We start from the raw sequence: 20652 nt of genomic DNA on the forward strand, positions 1-20652 counted from the left end.
CACGAATTTGTTATTGCCAAGTTCACAAAATGCCAGAAAACTTTTACCGGCCATTTTTTTGTTCGCATACAAATACGATAGTAAGATATTAGTCTATCACACATGTCCACTCCTCCCATAGAATGGTTGTAACTAGTGACAGAGTTTGGACATGAAACAAGAAGGTACTTAATTTTTTTTTGTCCCATCGGCATACTTCTGTTACTGGCGCAGAACCTGAAGATGTTGATGCCATTGTTACTGATCTATTGTCCATCCATTTCAGAATGATAATTTTTTTGTCTTCTGGCACAAACTCATCAAAGGAACCACGACCATTCGCGAGGAGCTCTTTATCATTTTTTATTTTGCTCCTAAGATCTCGCGGAATTCTGTTGTTCATAAATTGTCCCTGTTCCCAAAATTCCTTTTATTAGTAAATGATCCAGTAGCTTGACTGAACTAAAGTAACGATCAAAATAAATTATGTGCCCTGGCGACTAATCTTCTGAAAGCTCCTTTACAACCGATCTACTTATTCCCAAATTTTGATCGGAAGAACCATCTGGCCAAGTTTTTGCACCTTGATAAATCATAAAATCTAAAACCAGTCCGGAAGGTGTAGCTAAAACAAAATTTTTGAGTCCTACTGGATTTGGCTTGTTTTTAACGTACTGTCGGAGAGCAGTAGTGCCTGTGAAGAGGATCATCTGCTCGTCGATGCTCAATTCTTTACTCCTTGGTAAAGTAATACACTTTTTACGAATCGCATCGATGATAGGTTGAACTTTCCATAGCCGATTTGACTGCTTTACTTCATTTGAAACACTAAGATTGTTAACAACATGTAGAAAATTTCTTAATTTAAAAATACGGTCTCTAGGTAGCTGAGTAATGCAAGATATTTTAATTCCCTTCATAAAATACAACCGCACCCGTGGAAGTCCAAAAATGCCCATTAAAATATGTATTCCAGTCAATATTCGATATTCTTTGGCTGTTGACTTTAGTAGTTTTTTTTCATTTGCTTGCATAGCACAAATATTACTTTGTTCTGATAAATTTTCACAAAAATAATCTGGAAAGTATTCATAAAAATAATTCAGGGGTGTCCAATACTCATGATCATCTTGTAACTGCCATTCCGGATCAAGGTAGACATGTTCTCGACTTTCAAAAACATTTCTTTTCCATTTTACTTACTGCGGTTTAATTTTTTGTTTGCTCCTGGAGAACCTGCTCTCTTATTCTGGATAAGGGAACATTATCGTCATCAGACTCCTCTTCAATAGTATCAGAAATCGAATCTGCGTCTGCCGGCGCCGGCTCGTCGTCTTCATTATCATTTACCTCAATTGATTTCCTGTTTTCGGCGGTGATTTCCTCATCATCATCGCTCAAGTAGAAGTCACTGTCATTTAGAATCTCTTTAAGATCTTTATCCGTCAGTGGTTGCATATACCACCTTAAAAAAATACGAAATAATAACAACAATAAAATTTAAAATTTTTGGGTAAAAAGTAAAAACTTGAACCAAATACAGTCCCGACGTCCAAAATACTGCACAAAATCAAAAGCCGAACACTCTGTAGAGCGACGTTACATTTTCTGTATATTTGTTGATTTACTAAATAGCAGTCAATTTATTTGATTTTAATCAATATTTTATCAAAACAATCGAAAATAATGCAAATATTACCTAGTTTCTGATACGACGCCATGATTTACAACACAACACCTGTTCCGTCAAAACAAAACTGAAAAAAATCCAACGTTGCCAAATATTTTTTGGCGTATGTATGCACGTCCAGTCTTGTCCAAATTTGTATCTTAAAACATGAATTATTAAGAAACCTCTTAAATATTCAATTTACATAAAAATGCTTCTTATTAAGTAGGTACTTTTATTTTAATTAAAAGCGGTAAAAAACACATAAATAGTTAATAAACGGTAGTATTAATTATATTTAACGCACACTCTATTATTAATAAATATTTATCATGTAAATATTTTTTGACGACGTCACTGGTAGTAATTCCTTGTGTCGGTGGCATCAACAATAGGATTAAGCGGCATTGCCATGTCATTACCATTACCAAAGATTTTCAATGTTTACTAATATTGGAAATGTTTGCTGACTGTATTTCTGAAAAACTGATTTAAGTAATAAAACACAATGTAAAATATTATTTTTACTTAATTACTTGATTAAATATTAAAATTTTCATGGCGTTTATGACACCATGTTCTAAAATTTAAAAAAAAATATTTTTTCTATGACCATAAAACAAAAACGTAGTATCAATATTCTCAGAATATTATTTCTTATCAAAATACGTAATAATGAACCAATTGTCCTATTTAAAATAAAAAAGTTAGTATCAGTCCCTGTTAAACCGGAAGTAACAAAAAATATTAGAATATATTAAAAGATGCTCTTATAACTATTCTATTGATATACAAAACTTCATTTATTTATCTTGAAAAGTAAAAAAGTTATTAAGTCATCCCTTTGTCCTGTGTCATCCGGAATATAGTCGCCGACGCTCCTATATAAATAATGGAGATCGTTTTTATCGCGGCGTCTCAATAACGCTCATAAAAGCGTTTTCAAAATCGGTCGCCGTCGCTGGTCTCAAGCATGGCCGTAGCTTTGGATGCCGGAGAATCAGCGTCTAGGCATGACTATGCCCCCTTAATAAATATCATAAGGTAACTGTATCAATAGTACTTCTACCAGGATAGTTATACAGTTTTATTTATTATGTACATTTTCAAAAAGTTCCAAGCGAAATAAATACACAAAGTATACACTAAAATATTGTAATTTTATTTAAAATATGCAGTCTACATTTTTATTTCGCGAGCTCTTCCTGAATTTCCTGGAAGGTTTTACCTTTAGTTTCCGGCATAACGATCAGAACAAAAAATACCGCAGTAGCCGAAATAATAGTAAATATAAAGAATGTTACATACGACCCAACCGCTTTGCTTAACGGTTCATATCCCACTGCTACTATAAAAGCACAAAACCAGTTAAACATTCCAGCTAAGGAACTCATCATAGCCATGATGGCTGGAGGGAAAATTTCTGCTGAGGCTAGCCAAGGAATTGGGCCGTAACCAAAAGAAAATGCTATGATAAATAGAGTTAGAGCTAATAGAGGAAGCCAACCAATTGATTTAATTGTCTCTTCATCAACCAACTCTTTATCTTTTAAAAGAAAATAGATTCCCATTAAAAGGGTGGATAAGGCCATAACCCCAGCAGATACCATAAGCAAAACTTTCCTGCCTAGTTTTTCTACTGACCAGGATGAAAAAACTGTAGCAACTACTTGAACCGCTCCCACAATAGTTACGCAAAGCTCAGACTGAACACTAGAGGCGGCATCTTTGAAAATCGCACCAGAATAAAACATAACCGCATTAATTCCAGAAAGCTGCTGATAAAACATGAGACTGAAACAAATAATCGACGATTTCCATCCAGGTTTAGTTTTGAGGGTGGTCCAGAATTGGCCTTTGAGCTCCTCCTCTTTGGCCACATGTTTTTCAATCTCACCTACTTCTTCCGAAGGATCGTATTCAGATCCCCGCAGTCTTTGATACGCTTTTAACGCTCTATCTTTTTTTCCTTTTTTAAGCAGGTAAATTGGGCTCTCTGGTTGAAAAACGAACAAAATTCCAAATACCGCTGGAACTATGGCACACATAATGGAGAAGTATAGTACATCTAATGCCCAACCGAGGCCATTTGAAAAGAGGATGCCGATGGTAATAAAGAGCTGCATGAATGTTCCTAAAATAAAAATAAACAATATTTTAGTTAATTTTTAAAAAAGTGTATGAATAGCGAAATCTTTATTTGGCAAAAAAAATAATGTTTTAACTAATTTTAAGGTTAATGCATTTCAGGTTGCGTATCTTATTGACACTTGTAATGAGTTTTCTGACGTTTTTGGCTTCATGTGGGTACATTATACAGTGACCGCCTAAAGTTCCGCATAAATTCGATAAAAATTAGAGACATGATTTTTTGAGAAAACGCTCGGACCCGTCGATTTTTATTTTAAGTTGCGAATTATTTCACATAAATTTTTGTATACAGGGTGAAACAAAAAAAAAGATATGATGTCATCGGTCATTTTTTTAAATGGAATGCTATATTTTTTATTGCATATTGCGATATTCCAAGCAAGTTTTGTATAACACACCTTATCTCAAAACTTTGTCTCAAACTGTTGTCAGAAATATTTACAGTTAACCCACAAGAAAGCAAGTAAGTACCGTCAAATGGGGTTAAGTGAATCAAAATAAGTGGTTTTTTTCGTTTTTCTGCCAAAGTATTAAATTAAAAAATATGTAAAAAATATTGTAGATTCTGGTAAACGTCTTAAAAGATTTTGTTAAAACTTGTAAGCATTTAAGCATGGGAAGTCCTCCATTTTTTTTGATAAAGTCTGATTCCCTTTACCCTCCGGTTTGGGGTAAAGTGAATCATGTATTAGAAGTGCTGTAAAATTCACTTTAAACATAATGTGGGTAAAATGAATCAACAAAAAATAAAAAAAGAAGATTTAAACGGAAAAAAACACTTAAAAAAAACAAATTCTTTATTCTAAAGGTAACAAAAGTAAGATTAAGTAACAAAGTCTTATTCTATAACACATTCTATCACAGAATATTAAGGCTTTATAAAAACAACAAACTTAGGAACTTTTCTTTAAACAAAAATGGCACTCTTGGTAAAAAAAACTTAAGTCTACATACAAAACATAGGAAAATTAACAAAAAAGAAATTACTCCAACTTTTTAAATTCGTCGTTGTCTAAGTTAAAAACAAATTTACCCCTCTTGAAAGGCTTTTGACGCAGTTTTCTAATAATTTGGTCTTCGCTTATCAGGCAAAGGTCCTGTATTTTTGGATAAACAAAATACCCCTTTTCCGAGTTTCCCTTTTTTCTCATGGCATTTATAGTAAATTCTTTTTTCTTTGAACAATTCTCGATTTTGCCAACAAACAATCGATCTCGTTTCTCGGTTGGAAACTTTGCGATAATAAACTCCCCAATCCTTGGCTCCATGGATAAGTCTGTGTCGATCATGTAAGTATCATCATTCGATGTCGACGGATTTGGATTAAACTCGTCAAAGTTTTCAACAATATTTTCGAAATCACTTAGGGAAAATTCTTTATCTAACTCATCATCCGATATTTCCAGGGCTCTTCTTTCGTTTTTTTTCATGTTTTTTTTAGATGATTTTTTTGTGGGTGTTTTATCTATTATCGTTGATAATAAACTTTGACTTGACACACTTTTGCCAGCCTCGATAATAATTTTTTTTCCTCTCTTTGTTGATTGATTCGGGGTAGTTTTAAATTTTTTAGGTGACTGATTATTGTGTTACTCCAGGCCTGATCATTATTCTCACCATTTTCATCGATGTGTAAATTTCGTGGAATTTTATTTAAAACTTTGTTGGGATCGAGCGGAAAAATTCCACATGCCTTAAAACCAGCAATGGAATTTTCTTTCGACTTTATGCCAACCTTTTCCACACTCTGTCTCAGCAGCCTTGGAAACTCCGTTTTAGGAATGACTCCACGGTGTTTTAGTTTCCATTGTTTCAAGGTGGATCTCCATGCAGCTTTTAAAGGCCTAAAATACGCGACATCGAGCGGTTGAAGCAAATGAGTTGAATTGGGAGGGAGTAAGACAAAATCAATTTCATTATTCTCACATTGCTGTACGACATTAGTGGTAATGTGGCAATTTAAGTTATCGCCTATTAAAACTTTACGCTCAGCAAGCTTTCGAAAATAAGGCATGACAATTGTCATAAATCAGTCCTCAAATATATCAGAGTCAAACCATCCACTCATGGTTCTGTTATATCTTGCTCCTTCAATTCCTCCCTCTGTCCAACCATCATAGGAATGTTTTCCTTGTATACCGTATATGGAGGCAGTAATGTTCCATCAGCGGCTATTGCAAACATCACAGTTGTGCTGGTCTTTGAGGAGTCTATTAACCTATGGGCATGCTTTGCACCTCTTTTTGTAATTACTTTAGCCGACCCGGGATCAACCACAAAATTGGTCTCGTCGTAATTGATAATATTTTGAGCAGGGACGTCTTTCAACGTGACCTGCAAGTTTTCAAAATATTTTTGAATAACCTCGCGGGTTAATGCACCTCTAACGCGTTTTGTATTTTTAGCCAACTTAACGGTAAGGTCTTTATTTCTGCTCATAAAACTTTTGAACCAGTCCATCTCTGGCATATTTTCTTTAAATCTGGAATCCCTTACTCCTAGTCTATTTAGATATTGTTGCACAATTGCTCTAACATCTGTACTTTTTAATGGGAATCTCCAGTCGGCGCAAATTTTGATTGTCTCCTTTAGTCTTACCTCTTGCTCACCACTTAGTACAGGCTGTCGACCATATTTTAAAGAATGTTTGCCATGATATCTTCTTTGAATGGTACTGAAAGGTACACCAAATCTTTCAGATGCTTGTCTCATGGACATATCACCTCGTCTAACCGCTGCCACTGCTCGACGAACATATTCTTGATCGTAGTTACATTTTCCCTGCGGCCCCAATTTTTTTTTGTAAATTCTCGGCATGCTAAAAAGACCAAAACTAATAAAAAAATATTTCTTATATAAAAAATTATTTTAAAAAAAAGTTCTAAAAAATTTAATCATAAATTTACAGCGACACTTAAATGATTCATTTTACCCATTAAAGTTACCATCTTAGAAAAAAAAATGCTAAAATTCAACAAAAAAAAAATTTACCAAAAATTAAGCACAAATTTGTTTTTTAATGTCTAATAAACACATTAATTACATTCAAGTAAATAAATATTAATATTGATCACTTCCGCAACCAATCGTTTCCAAAGTTTTGTAAAATACAAAAAAAATCGTTTAACCGGAACATGTCGTTATGGTACTCACGTGTATTTTTTTGAGCAGCGAAACACACCCTACCACATACAAAGACATACTAACGAGGTCATCTCGATGCAATAATGTCACTATATGGGGCAGGTCTGCGACGGGATCGACTTTTTTGCGGAAAGACGACCTGATCTTGGCAAATCCCTAACATGACCTGAAGTTATAAATTTGTACTCTATTCTACTAACTGTTGACTGAGAAATAGGATGGTTTGGGTATTTGGCATTAAACAGTTCACTTACTTCTTTTTGCGTGCGCACTCGATCCCCGTACCCTATCATCAAAATTTCAATTCGTTGGGTTTCCGTTAAATTAGCCATAATTTATTCTGATAAAAACTATTAATTTTCGAACTGACAGTGACATTCGAAAATGGAGATTCTTTACAAGTGCAACCATGGAAATAAAAACAATTGGACATGTTTATAACATTATTTTTATCCTCGATTTTACATTAATTTGTAAACAGACGTACTTATTTGTTTTCATGTTTTTTAAATGTAAATATTTTGGAAACAATTGAGTTTTGAGGTAAGGTGTGTTATACGAAACTTGCTTGGAATTTCACCTTTATTTCATAAATTCAATAAAAAATATAGCATTCCATTTAAAAAAATGACCGATGACGTCATATCTTTTTTTGTTCCACCCTGTATACAAAAATTTATGTGAAATAATGCGCAACCAGCAAACAATTTGTTATAAGGCTTTGTCAAATCTGATGTACAGCCGAATACATAAATGTTTTTTTTCGTTTTATCAATCTCACAACCATACATTCAAAGTAAGACACGTTAACATTACTTTTTTATCTAAACTTTCATTTAATATAACGATGAAGTTAAACCAATAACAATTATTATTATCGAGTATTAATAAAATAATTTTATCATACTTAGAATTTAATTAAACCAATAGCAGTATCTGAAATATTTTCAATTTATTTTCCCATCCAGACTATCTGGTCCATTTCAACCATTAAACCTATTGTTAGTAAATTCGAGTCCAAAGACATTGCAATAAATAATTGTAAATGTTTAACTCAGAAGATCGAAAATAGATCCGAAAAAAGAAAAACAGAACTCTTAATATTTTACTAAGTGTGGAAAAATAAAACAAAATACAATAAATTTCTTAAAAATAATAAGAGAATTACATAAAAACATCAATTAATCAAATGTTTAAACAACCCCCCCTTAACAGCAGAACAATATCCTAACCGATCATAAAATTCATTTCTAACGTTACTAAGTTGATATTGGGAAATTTTGTTACATTCTAACGAAATAGTGTTCTGTAACTTGTTTAGATTCTCAAATTTTACACTTTTATAAATGACACTTTTTAAATTACCCCAGAAAAAGAAGTCATTCGGTGAAAGATCAGGTGACCTGGCTGGCCAAAGTATCCGGTACCGTGGACCAATAATATTGCCGTTAAAAGCATTTTCCAAGCACTCTCTAACCATACGGGCATTATGGGCCGGGCAACCATCCATTTGGTACCAAATCATTTAATCTTCCTGAACAACTTCTTCCAAGGCTGGTCCAATTTGACTTTGAAATAAGTCCAAATAGGTTTCAGCTGTTATGTTATAGTCCATAAAAAAGGGTCCAATGATATGGTGTCCGATAATTCCCATGAATACATTTGTTTTTTGGGGATATTGTGTCCGAGTATGAACAATGCGATGTTCATTTTCTTGGCTCCAATACCAGCAATTCTAAACATTTGGTTCATTGTTGAAGGTAAATGTACATTCATCGGTAAAACAAATATTTCTTAAAAAATTCCTATCATTATTTGCTCTTTCCATCATTTCAAAACAAAATACCATTCTTCGCTCTTCATCTCCTTCCTGCAGCTCTTGATGTTTTTCGAATTTATACGAATAATATTTGTGTTTTCTTAAAGTGCGCAATACCCTTGTATGATGTTTATTTACCTCTTACTCAAGAACCCTCGTACTAATCATCTTGTTTTTCTCTACACTCAGTAGAATATTAAGATCTCTGTTCTCTCTTTCTTCGGCTCTATTTTCGATATCCTGAGTTGAACATTTACAATTATTTATTATGGTACCTTTGGACTCGAAGTTATTGACAATACGTTTAGTAGTTGAAATAGACGGAATGAGCTTGGTGGGGAAATAAACTGAAAACATTTCAGATACTGCTCTAAAACTGTTTCCCGCATAATGCCACTTAATTATGGCTATTTTTTCGTCGATTGAATAATTCATATTTTTTTTTAAATATCGACTGTCACTGCGTTGGCTTGCTGCAAAAACTCATTAAGTCAAAAATTATAGTTTTTGGAAAAATCAATTGTTTACTAATGCCGATGGTTTAGGTGGTTTTGGGAAAAAATCATTTTGTAGTTTTTAGTTTCCGGCAATAACATATGGTTTTGTGTGTTATTTCAAAACTAACAGTAAAATAATAATGAAAAAGCAATATTTTTTTAATCAATAATTGAAAAGAAAAATATAAAATGTGACTTAGTGAGTTTTCATTTTATGTGAAATATTGTCAAATTACTGACTTAATGAGTTAAATTTTATAAATAAACTTGATGTTGAAAAACTAGTAAACTTTTTTTGCTAATATATCTTTTTTTATTAAAAGAAAATACAAAACCTAATAATAAATTTTGTTAAACATAATATAACTAAGAACTGAAACGTCTCCCCGTCCGAGTCAGAATATTAGGAAGTTACATAGAAGTTCAGGAATTACATCCTTTAATGTTGTGCTTATTGGCAGCGATTTATACCAACTCTGGTACTCATTAGGTATCACTCCTTTTTCGCATAACTTTAAAAGGTCTTCTTTTTTTTTAACGGATATTGGCAGCATAGTTTTGTACAACTTGCTTATTTTTAAGGTACTATAGTAAATTTTTTGAGTGTCTCTCGATTTTCTTTCAATATTAATGCTTTAATATTCACCAAAATAATCATAGCGGTATTCAAGAATACCAGGCTGTAATTTCTGAAATCTGAAGCACTTTAGTTTCAACCGGTTTACTTTATCTTTATTACAATCAGTTGTCTTATTTCTAAATAAAGTCTTGGATAAATCCAGTAAACAAAGAAATTCATTAAACTTAAACTCTTTGGTGATGAATGGATCTCCAAATTTATTTCGGTTACGTTTAGATCTAACTCGTTTAAAAATACTTATCCAGTCATGGACTACATAAACTGGTTGATATTTTTACTCTTTTTCAATGGCACTGTGCATGGAATCAACCTCCATGTAGCTGTGGCCACTTTCTAAGAATTTATGCTTTATGATATTAACCGCAGTTATTTGAACAATATAAAGAAAAAGAGCAGCAATATTCTGGTTTCGGTTTTGTCCACCGCATGTATCCGAATATAAGGTTACGTGTTTTACTTCCGGCTTTAAGCCTATAAACCAATTATACAGTGATGTTCCAATTTCACAGCTACCTCGCTTTCCATGTAGTTCAGTCCATGCAAAGCAGCATGCTCTGTGTGGTTCTGGAGCTTCAATAGTTAAGTTATACATATTAATTTTTCGCCTGTAATACATCGGTGAAACATCGGAAGATGGAATCTGTAACACAGATTGTAAATCGAACGTAACCATGATAAATGCAGAATTGTCTTCCAAAGCAGCTTTATCAATTTCTTTTGATCGGGCTGCTTCGTTTTTCCGAGTAATATGATTTTGGTATGTATATTCCAAGTTACAGCGAAGTCTTGAATGTTAGAATTTTGATACCAATTACAAGTTGCGCACTGATCTTTTTTTGGCTTAAAAAAAGAAATATTATAAGATGTGCAAAAAATTTTTCTATATGCATGGGAAGAAACTGATTTAAAATTTTTCTTTAAACAGTAGGCCCGGTATAGGTCGTACATCTTTGAGATTGATAGCTTACGATCTAAATAGAGTCGTTTTGAAGATTTTCGATTGTAATGACTTTCCATTGTTGGAAAACTCTCAATGTGGGCCTTTACAATATCTATGTCAGAATCGGAAGTTTTATTAACAGAAGCTTTTTTCCTCTTCCATATTCACCTTCGAATACACCCAAAGAATTTCTCTTTTTAAAAGCTGTCAAAATAGGACCATTATTTATATTAAGCATTTTCATAAAAAATGATTGACAAATTCTTATCTTGTTAGTACCTTTATAAAAATGGTATTTTTTTGCATTTGATCTTATCTTGCTATTTTGACCTTTCCTTGGTCTTCGACTTTGAGGCTCCTCTACATCAACATTTCTTAAAATAAAATCCATTTTGCGCTCATAACCTTTAAGTCCCCAGTATTCTTTACAAATTTGTTTTCTATTGTCTTCATTAAATATGGTGGTGCACTTGAATCTACATAAATTCCCACAGGAGCTATTCTGAGTAGTTTTTGCCGGTCGTACTCTCCCTTTGGTTGTTGAGTATTCTAGACATTTACTCATGTTTCTTTTATATCCGTTTATATTCCATTTAGCTGGATTACTTTTCCTCCATCTTGTTATTACTTTCTTGCAGCGATCATTATCGTAAGTTTTTGTCGCTCTTTTCCTTAGAAGACGATGCCTTAAAGAAAAAAGATCAAGTGAAGAATCATCTGTTTCTTCGTCTGATGAGGAATAAGGTAGACTCAATAGATTTTTTCCTATATTTTGATTTTGATTGTTTGTTGTAGTAGCTTCGATCAAAAATCCGCTATTTTCATCTACAATGTATTCTGTAACTTTTTGATCATGTTGTGGAATTGCTACAAATAAATTTACTGTTTTAATATTTGATATTCTTTTAAATATTGAAAAAATTACCTAAGGTATTTGGTTCTAAACATTTAACATTTCTAACAGTGTCATGCTCAAAAGTGTTTGGCAATGAAGTGTGGTCATTTTGATTTTGCAATTCATTATTATTCTCGAGTTCAGACACATCAAAAACTAAAAAAAATATAATATAAGTAGAAATCTAGCACCAAAAAACAAAAACTGTACATATAAAATAATTACCATTACAATAGAAAAATGCTTACCAGCATTATTAATTAAGGCTTCAAATTCCTCGGGTACAAAGATTTCAACATTTTTGTCCATAAGTTCAATGGCAGATAATGGCACGAGTTCATTTGATTGATTTACATTTTCGAATTCATTATTGACCGCTGGCGCTGGTGGGATATTTTCTTAAAAATACAGAAAGATTATAGTAAAGACCTAATATATATTTCTAAAGAGAAAATAGTATTTAAAAAAAAATAGTTTTATGAATCATTGTTAATTAAAAGGATTTCCTAAAATAAACATAAAAATAAAAGCTAAATTTTACCAATATTATCTGCAAATAACTCTTGTGCGCTACTGTCAGTTATATCTCAATTTGGAATATTATTTAAAATATGTTCATTTCCAATGCTCGGCTCATCATTTGTGATAATATTATGATATCCATTATCTTAATAAATAAAACAATTATTATCAAAATGTGTGTTTGTGAAATATTGTACTATTGCAAAAAAATTAGTAGGTACATTACCTTCTTGGTTTTTGCCCCGTAATGCCAGTTGGAGTAACTTATTTGTGCGGTTTGAGTATATTTTCTAAACAAATAATCACTGAGAAAAGTCAAATTATATTCACACTACGGTACACTTTACCCGCCACAACAAAAATAATAAATTAAACTAAGAATTTGTAGGTTAGAAAACAGAATTTTATTTTGACGTTTAAAACTCACTAAGTCCCAGTGATGGCACCACATTTATTATATAAAACTCATTAAGTCACTTAGTAAGTTTTTGCATGAACTCAAAACAAGCTTAATGACTTAGTGTGATTTCTAAGGACTTCATTTTTGGTCCTTAGTGAGTTTTTAGGCGTTTAATATTTGGTTCAGTGATAGGACAACATTAGACTTAGTGATATTTATCAAAATCTCAAAATCTGAAAATATTGACTTAGTGAGTTTTTGCTGCAAGCCGACGACTGATTTATTGACAATTTTCCTCACGTCAGTGACAATATTCATTTTACTGGTGCCCGTTTGCTTTTACCTGAACCGAAAATTTGCTAATTTTGCAATTACATTAATTTAAATAATTCAAGATTCGATTATTAAAATTTTTTGAAACTTTGCACAAGGGTTTGCCAGATTGGTCTCTTCAAAAAGTTATGTTACATTTTTTCTATGAAACGTACAGGGAAGCCAATAATTGAGCCCCTTAAAATTTACATGGGTTTTCTTATGTTCCGCTCGGCGACGCACCACCCGGTATATACTTTTGTTTTGTTTTTTGACGTTACTTTTTTAATTTTGAGAATATAACTCATTCAGTTCTCCAAACGTCGCCCAGGCTTACTGTATTCTTTCTTGTATCTCCACTGATTTTATTTTGCAAGTACGATTTGTTGAGTTAGATGTATGTGTTCCTTTACTATTTGCAATTACTGGTTTAACACCCAAATTATGCCATTCTACATAAGCATTACTTTCGTTTTAATAATTAATTACTAGAACCTCTTCATTTAGTTCATTTATCATGTTTTCAAGTTTTATAGGATCTTTTACTATATGATTATCTCGTCTGCATAACGTAAGTAGTCCAAGTATTGACCTTTCGCATTAATGCCGCATTCTGATCAATCCAGTTTTTGCTAAACATTGTCCTTGTCCTTGTGTGAAGGTTCGATTTAGGAATTATAAATAAGAATGCCAAATGCGCTTACACCATTGTATATTACTCTCTTCGATGATATCTGGTATATTAGTAGTTATTTAAAAACAGTGTTCTACATAATTGTCGTGCATACGTGTGCAATAGTATTGCATAAATATTTAACAATAATAATAATTCATTGTATAACAAATTAATATACAGTATGATACTTGAAAATAAATAACATATATCACTATTATATTATTGTACCACATCTCCCCCTTTTGAAGGAATGAACTACATTTTTAATGAAATAAAAATGGAGTACTTTCGTACAAAAATAAATATTCATAAGGTATATGCGCTTTTTTACTACATTTTACACTTCTATTTTACACTAAAAATAAAATTATTAGAGGTTTAAGGAAAGTGTTAAGAAAAAGATAAGAGGAATAATAGAAAGAAAATAAATAATAAAGAAAGGATAGAAAAGAAAAGTATTTATCGATCGAGTATAGATTTAAATATTTTTTTTTCTTTAATTTAAAAATGAAACCTAAAATGTTAACCCTGATTTTACTTAAACAAACTTATTACCTAAATAAACTTATTACTTAATTAAAGTACACATGTACTTAAGTTGTTTAATTTAAATAATGTTACATAATTCTTAACTATTTTGAAGCCTAAACAATACGTGTTAAGTTATTAAATTATGAACCTCAATTTTTGCGAAGCTTTGCATTGACTTATGAGTACATAATATGTATTATAAAATATTAGGTTACAAGGTTAGTAAATTAAAACTAGTACATGTTTTCTTTTCGGTACAACTGCTATAATTGACATAATTAATTGTTTTTCTTTTAATTTTTCTACGATAAACACTGAAAATGGCTTTTTCACTTTAATCACTTATAAAAATGCTGTAATCTATTTTTATGCACTTTCACTTTAGCGTCACTTTTACTATTACTTAATATACAATTTACACCTTCTACCTCCTCTACTACGAAAGGGCCTTTATACCAAGGGTCAAATTTCGTTCTATTTTCATTATTTAAAAGTACTGAGTCACCGGGTTTTAAATATATTTCTTTAGACTGTTTATCGTATTCTAATTTTCGATGAACTTTTGCTTTTTGAATAAAATCATTGGCTCGTCTATTTGCAATTTGTAAGCGATATCTGACTTCTTGATAATATGCGTCGATATTATATACAGGGTCTATCAAAGTACCATTTAAAATATTAGAAAAATCAACCTTACGTGCAAAAACTAATTCAAATGGCGTATATTCGTGATATACACTGGGAGTTGTGTTATAACAAAAGCTGAAATAGTTTGTCCATTCATCCCAATCGTCTTGCATTTCGTTTATGTACATTCTAAGAAACTCATTTAAGACTCTATGATTTCTTTCGCAACCACCTATAGTTTGACTATGGTAGGCTGTCGAAATAGAATGTTTAATTTTTAGAAGTTCAGAAAGTGATTTAAGTACTTCGTTTTTATACTCAGTGCCCATATCGGTTCTGATTTCCTGCATTGGGCCATAATTAAGAATAAATTCATTAAACATTGCCCTAGCTATAGTTTTAGCTTCTTTATTCGGAATAGGGATAATTTTGACAAATTTAGTTAACTCGCACTGGATTGTTATTGCATACATATTGTTGTTAGGAGTTTTTCTGAATGGTCCAATCGTGTCGATACATGTGATGTCAAATGCTTTTTGTGGTGTAGGTGTTATTACCATTGGCTCTGAATGAGTTATTTTTCTCTTATTAATTTGACACTTTTGACATTTTTTAACGTATTTGTTGACATCGCGGGACATTCCTTTCCATCGGTAATTTGCTCTTAGCTTCTTAAGCAATTTTTTCTGTCCACAGTGACCTCCGGTAAGTGGATTATCATGATATTCCTGTACTAACGCTAACTTGTCATCATTATTTTTAATAATTTTGGGCTCTTCATACAGAAAAATAGTAAGATTTTTTAATTTACTTAAAGCAATATTTTTTAATTCGTTTATTGTGCACAATTTAAATATTTCATCTGTTATTTTTAGCTTTAGTTCCTTAATGTTGCAATCAGCAGCCATTTTTTCCAGCTTAGACAAAACTGTTCCTAAGAATGTTTTGTCATTACTGATTAACATTTTATCCTCGATCATAAAATCTTTATTCTTACCCATAAGTATCCATAGATATTTATGCTGAATTTTAAATTTTACATAAGCTAATTTTAAAACATTACTATTTTCTAAAGTCTCTAGGACTTTTGGTTTAACCGTAAACGGCATGCTAGCATTCTTGCTATTATCTTCTGTTAAGGTAGTATCCTTTTTTGCCATTGCCCGTGTTACTGCAAATACGTTGACTGTTTTGTTATTTATCGCCAAATCGCTTAGTTCGCTAATACAAATTCTCGATAATGCATCTGCTCCTACACTGTCCTTTCCTTTAATATATTCAATTTCAAAATTATATTCTTCTAAATCTAATCGCATCCTGGTAAGTTTTGAAGATGGGTCTTTCATAGAAAAGAGATACACTAAAGGCTTATGGTCAGATTTTACCAAAAATTTATTTCCGTACAAATATGGCCTAAAATACTGAATCGCCCAGTGGATGGCTACTAATTCTTGTTCTATAGTCGCTTTATTAGATTCTCCTTTAGTGAATGATTTTGAAGCGTAAGCTATTGGCAATTCTTGCCCATTAAAGTTTTGTGATAATATAGCGCCACAAGCATTTTTTGATGCGTCTGTTGTTAAAATAAATTGTTTATTAAAGTCTGGGTATTGTAAAATTTCGGGTTGCAACAACGAATTTTTAAGATAAATAAAAGCTTGTTTACATTTTTCACTCCATTCGAATTGCGTATTTTTTCTTGTTAACATATTAAGAGGTTTTGCAATTTCTGCGAAGTTTCGAATAAACCTACGATAATAGTTACAAAATGCTATAAAGCGTTTTACTTCATCAGCATTTCTAGGCTCTGGGTATTTATTAATAATGTCGTATTTTGACTCGTCAGGCAAAATTCCATTACTAGTAATCCTGTGACCTAGGTAGGTAACTTCTTGCGAAAAAAAATTGCATTTTTCGGGATTTAATTTTAAATTGTATTTTCTGCACGTTTCAAATACACTACGTAAATTTTGTAAATGATGATTTTTTGAACAACCAATTACAATTACGTCATCCATGTACAAGAAAGCCTTTTCAGGTGTTATTCCAGCAAATGCTATATTCATCATCCTCTGGAAACTGTTTGGGCTTATTCTGAGGCCAAATGGTAACCTTGTAAATCTGTAGCTACCTGTACTTGTACTAAAAGTTGTGAAATCTCTAGATTCTTCTGCAAGTGGTATTTGATGAAAGCCCGCCTTTAAATCTAGGGTTGAAAACCATTTAGCACGGCCTAGTTGGTCTAAAATATCGTCAATTCGAGGCAATGGAAATTTATCAGGGATAATTTTCTTATTTGCCTCTCTAAAATCCACTACTAGTCGCCATTTTTTATCATGACCCTTAGATTTCTTAGGTACCAAAAGGATTGGACTATTGTAAACGGCATTAGATTCCTCTATTATGTTTTCCTCTAACATTTTACTTACCTGTGCATTTATTTCTTTAGATTGGGAAAGCGGTGTTCGATAATTTTTTATATAGAAAGGTTGCTCATCAGCTAATTTAATTTTTTGTTTATAAAAATTGTTTGTTGTTAATTTATCACATTTTAACCCAAATATATCAGCAAATTCCATGCATAATTCGGTGGTTTCCTTTTTCGCGCATTCCGGGATGTTTTTATTTAATTCCTTTAATAGTTGATCTTTTCGGTTATTTTGATTACAATGCAATTGATAACACGAAAAGTTTTTTAGGGGTTCGGTTACAATTTTAGGATTATTTATGGTTATGGTTTCGCATGTTGTATTTAGAATTTTAATTATTGGACTTGACCTAGAAATTATGGTTGATGCTATGAAAACGCCTGGGGATATTTCGTTATTTAATACAACCGAATCTTCTTTAAGATATTTTAACTTTTCTACTTTTCTAATTATTTCACATCTCGGGGGGATAATTAACATATCTTTTGCAGGGCTGTCATGAATTGGTATAGAGATTAAATTATTATGAAGTCTTATTTGCATTGTCCAATTAGAGTAGTCCAATTGACATTGATATTGTGTAATAAAATCTCTACCAAGAATTCCATCTGCTGGTATGGGAAAATTATCCTCAACTATGTGAAAATTTTGTTTTAAAGAAAAATTGTCAATAAACATTACAGTTTTAGTAGTACCTATGGAAGTTATATGTCCTTCTGTAACACCGTTTATCCTGCTAGCATTTGCTCTGTCAACTATTTGGTTTTTATCGATTTTTGTTCGCTTAATTAAAGAAATATCGGCACCAGTATCTACGATTAATGTTATTGTTTCATTTTGTGTCATTTGGGTCTGAACGACGATAAAATTTGACAACGATAGGTCCATGTTAAAAATATTTATTGCTCCCCCAATGGACCTGGTTGGGGTGATAATTCGTTTCCCGAATTATCTGTCTCAAAGCTGCGCACAGAATAGTTTCCTCTGCCTCGTTGAGAATAGCCCCTGTGACCTCTATATCTGCTATGGCCACCATGATAATTATTATGGATAGGAACTTCAGGATTTCTATTAAATCCTCTTTTCCATTGTCCTTGCGCCCTAGGATAATGACCTCTATAATTTGGATTTCCTCTATTGTTGAATCGATTTTGTGTAAAAAGGACTGTAGAATTTTTTGATTCAGTTTCGACGCTAACAAACTTTGTCAAGGCGTCTTGAGTTGTGTTGAATGTGCCTGCTTCCATTATCAACCTGGATCTTTCTGAGGTTGCATTCGATTTTAGGGCTTTAACTGCAATATTAGTTGTATAACCCTCTGCTACATTTACTGGTACACCTTCATTTATGTACGCTCTTTTTAAGCTTGTTGCTAAAGCTTCTATGTCAGATGCATATTTTGATGTATCGCTGGATCCTTGTTTAAGAGCTAATAATTTTGCCGAAACTAACTGCGAACTTTCACCCTTAATATTGCTTGTTAGTTTTTGAATTATAATTGGTATGGTATCATTATCGCCAATAAGGTCTCTTGCTTTACCAACTAATTTAGTTTTAATAAGAGCCACGGCATTTGCTTCGTGCCCTTCGCAATTTTCTTGGATTAAAGTTAGTGCGTCAATAAAAGATCGAAGTTTATCCGCTGAGCCATCAAAATCATTGCACAAAACCCTGCTGGCGAAATTAAAAAAATCCATTTTAGTCATCGCCATTTTGCCAGTTTCAATTTTAATTTCAGTGTTTGTATTTTCTTCGTCTGAACCCTCTGAAGAGTTTTCACTGTCAATAATATCTTCCTCAATCACGTTTGGATCAATTAGTTCAGTGCACGATGTAGGTATTTTATACGAAACATTTAATACTTGATATACCCTGACTACTTTATCTCTTGAGACGGAAAAAAGTTTTTTAATAGCAAAATACTGTTCTTGACTTAAATTTTTGTAATCATGTAATACAAGTTGCACAAAGGTATTATAGTATTTAAGTAAATTATCCCTAACTTCTTTTTTAATTTCCTCTGATTTAGGTATTTTTTTCTTTAAGACTCTTTTTGATTCGTTAGTAATTAATATTTTTAAATTTGATAACTTGGTATGAAGTTCTTCCCAAGCTGATGACATAAAAATAACTAAATTTAGCCTAAATTACGGTAAAAAAAAATCTAACATAATAGTAGTACATGAAAAATGTAAACAAAAATCCAACATAAAAATTATTATTCAGCTATATATATGTAATATGTAACTTTATAATATATTATAATATTATAACTTTCGATTACTTTATGAACTAATAAAAAAAAATAGTTTTACCCCCAAAAATATTTTAAAACTGCTAAATAGCCAAAAAAAAAATCTTATTCTAAATATACACAAATAAATAAAATTACATACCAACTATAATATAACATTTGTGTGGTCCATGTCCTGGGACGGATGCAAAATCTCCATTACATCTCCTTCTTCCATCTTCCAATAAACAGGTGGCGTTTAATCGCTCGTCCTTAATGTCACTGCTTTCAGGTTTTACTAAAATGTTTTTCTACACCAACACATTGCTTCTTCTTTCACTAACACGAACTCACAAACACAAACCACTATGTAATAGTCTTACTTAGACATTACCAACTGGAGCTTTTAGCATAAGACTTCTTGACAAGTCTCTTTTCATGTTTCTGTGGTAAGCCTTCCTAATTTTTAGTAACACCAAGGTTACAACAGCCACAGTGATTATATACAGCAGAATACGGATATCCATAGGAACATTTATAGCTTGTTCTTCCACTATAAAATTTAGAGTTTACAACACCTGTGTCCGTAACTTCAGCATGCTTGGTGTTAGTAGTACCCATATTGACTCACACTGTATGTTACTGTACATTAGCACACTTTACAGCAACTAGCTCCCATACTTTTACCACGGTTTTACTATAAACATTTTTCTTTTTGTACTATATACATATAGAACAATTACTACTCTTACTGAAAAATGCACTAAAAAATGTTGTTTGGCACTGGCAGGGTCGCCATGTGAAGGTTCGATTTAGGAATTATAAATAAGAATGCCAAATGCGCTTACACCATTGTATATTACTCTCTTCGATGATATCTGGTATATTAGTAGTTATTTAAAAACAGTGTTCTACATAATTGTCGTGCATACGTGTGCAATAGTATTGCATAAATATTTAACAATAATAATAATTCATTGTATAACAAATTAATATACAGTATGATACTTGAAAATAAATAACATATATCACTATTATATTATTGTACCACACCCTGTATAAAACTCCTTTTCTCATCTCTCTGATTGGTCAAATAGTATGTTGCTGTTACTTTGTTAGTAGTCTCTTGTCTTAGTTGTGTGTATTAACTTTCCGTCCTTTACTTTCGCAGTGTTTTCTAAACGGGCC

The 20652-nt window shown here is 32.1% G+C and overlaps 2 protein-coding genes across 2 annotated transcripts in view; both read right to left on the minus strand.

Moving 5' to 3' along the window:
- Positions 1-2789: 2789 nt before the first annotated feature.
- Positions 2790-20652, minus strand: part of LOC126742174 (facilitated trehalose transporter Tret1-like) — a 30944-nt gene continuing 13081 nt past the window's right edge. Inside the window, exon 3 of the mRNA XM_050448749.1 lies at positions 2790-3782. Within this exon, the coding sequence (XP_050304706.1) occupies positions 2836-3782 (947 nt within the window). The 3' untranslated portion in view covers positions 2790-2835. The remainder of the gene's footprint in view (positions 3783-20652) is intronic.
- LOC126742175 (uncharacterized) lies at positions 9564-13926 on the minus strand. The gene is made up of 3 exons (XM_050448750.1): positions 11983-13926; positions 11765-11890; positions 9564-11706 (listed from the first exon to the last, which is right to left on the minus strand). Exons 1-3 carry the CDS (start codon positions 12041-12043, stop codon positions 10952-10954), a joined length of 942 nt encoding a protein of 313 aa, XP_050304707.1. The 5' UTR covers positions 12044-13926; the 3' UTR covers positions 9564-10951.

The sequence above is a fragment of the Anthonomus grandis genome, chromosome 11 (assembly GCF_022605725.1).
Source record: "Anthonomus grandis grandis chromosome 11, icAntGran1.3, whole genome shotgun sequence".
Lineage (NCBI taxonomy): Eukaryota > Metazoa > Arthropoda > Insecta > Coleoptera > Curculionidae > Anthonomus > Anthonomus grandis.

Excerpts from the sequence above, each read along its gene's own strand:
- LOC126742175 (XM_050448750.1), bottom strand. The coding sequence starts at position 12,043 with ATGGACAAAAATGTTGAAATCTTTGTACCCGAGGAATTTGAAGCCTTA. Across the intron at positions 11,891-11,982 it reads AGCCTTAATTAATAATGCTG|TTTTTGATGTGTCTGAACTC; the intron begins GTAAGCATTTTT and ends TATTTTTTTTAG. Across the intron at positions 11,707-11,764 it reads TTTAGAACCAAATACCTTAG|CAATTCCACAACATGATCAA; the intron begins GTAATTTTTTCA and ends ATTTATTTGTAG.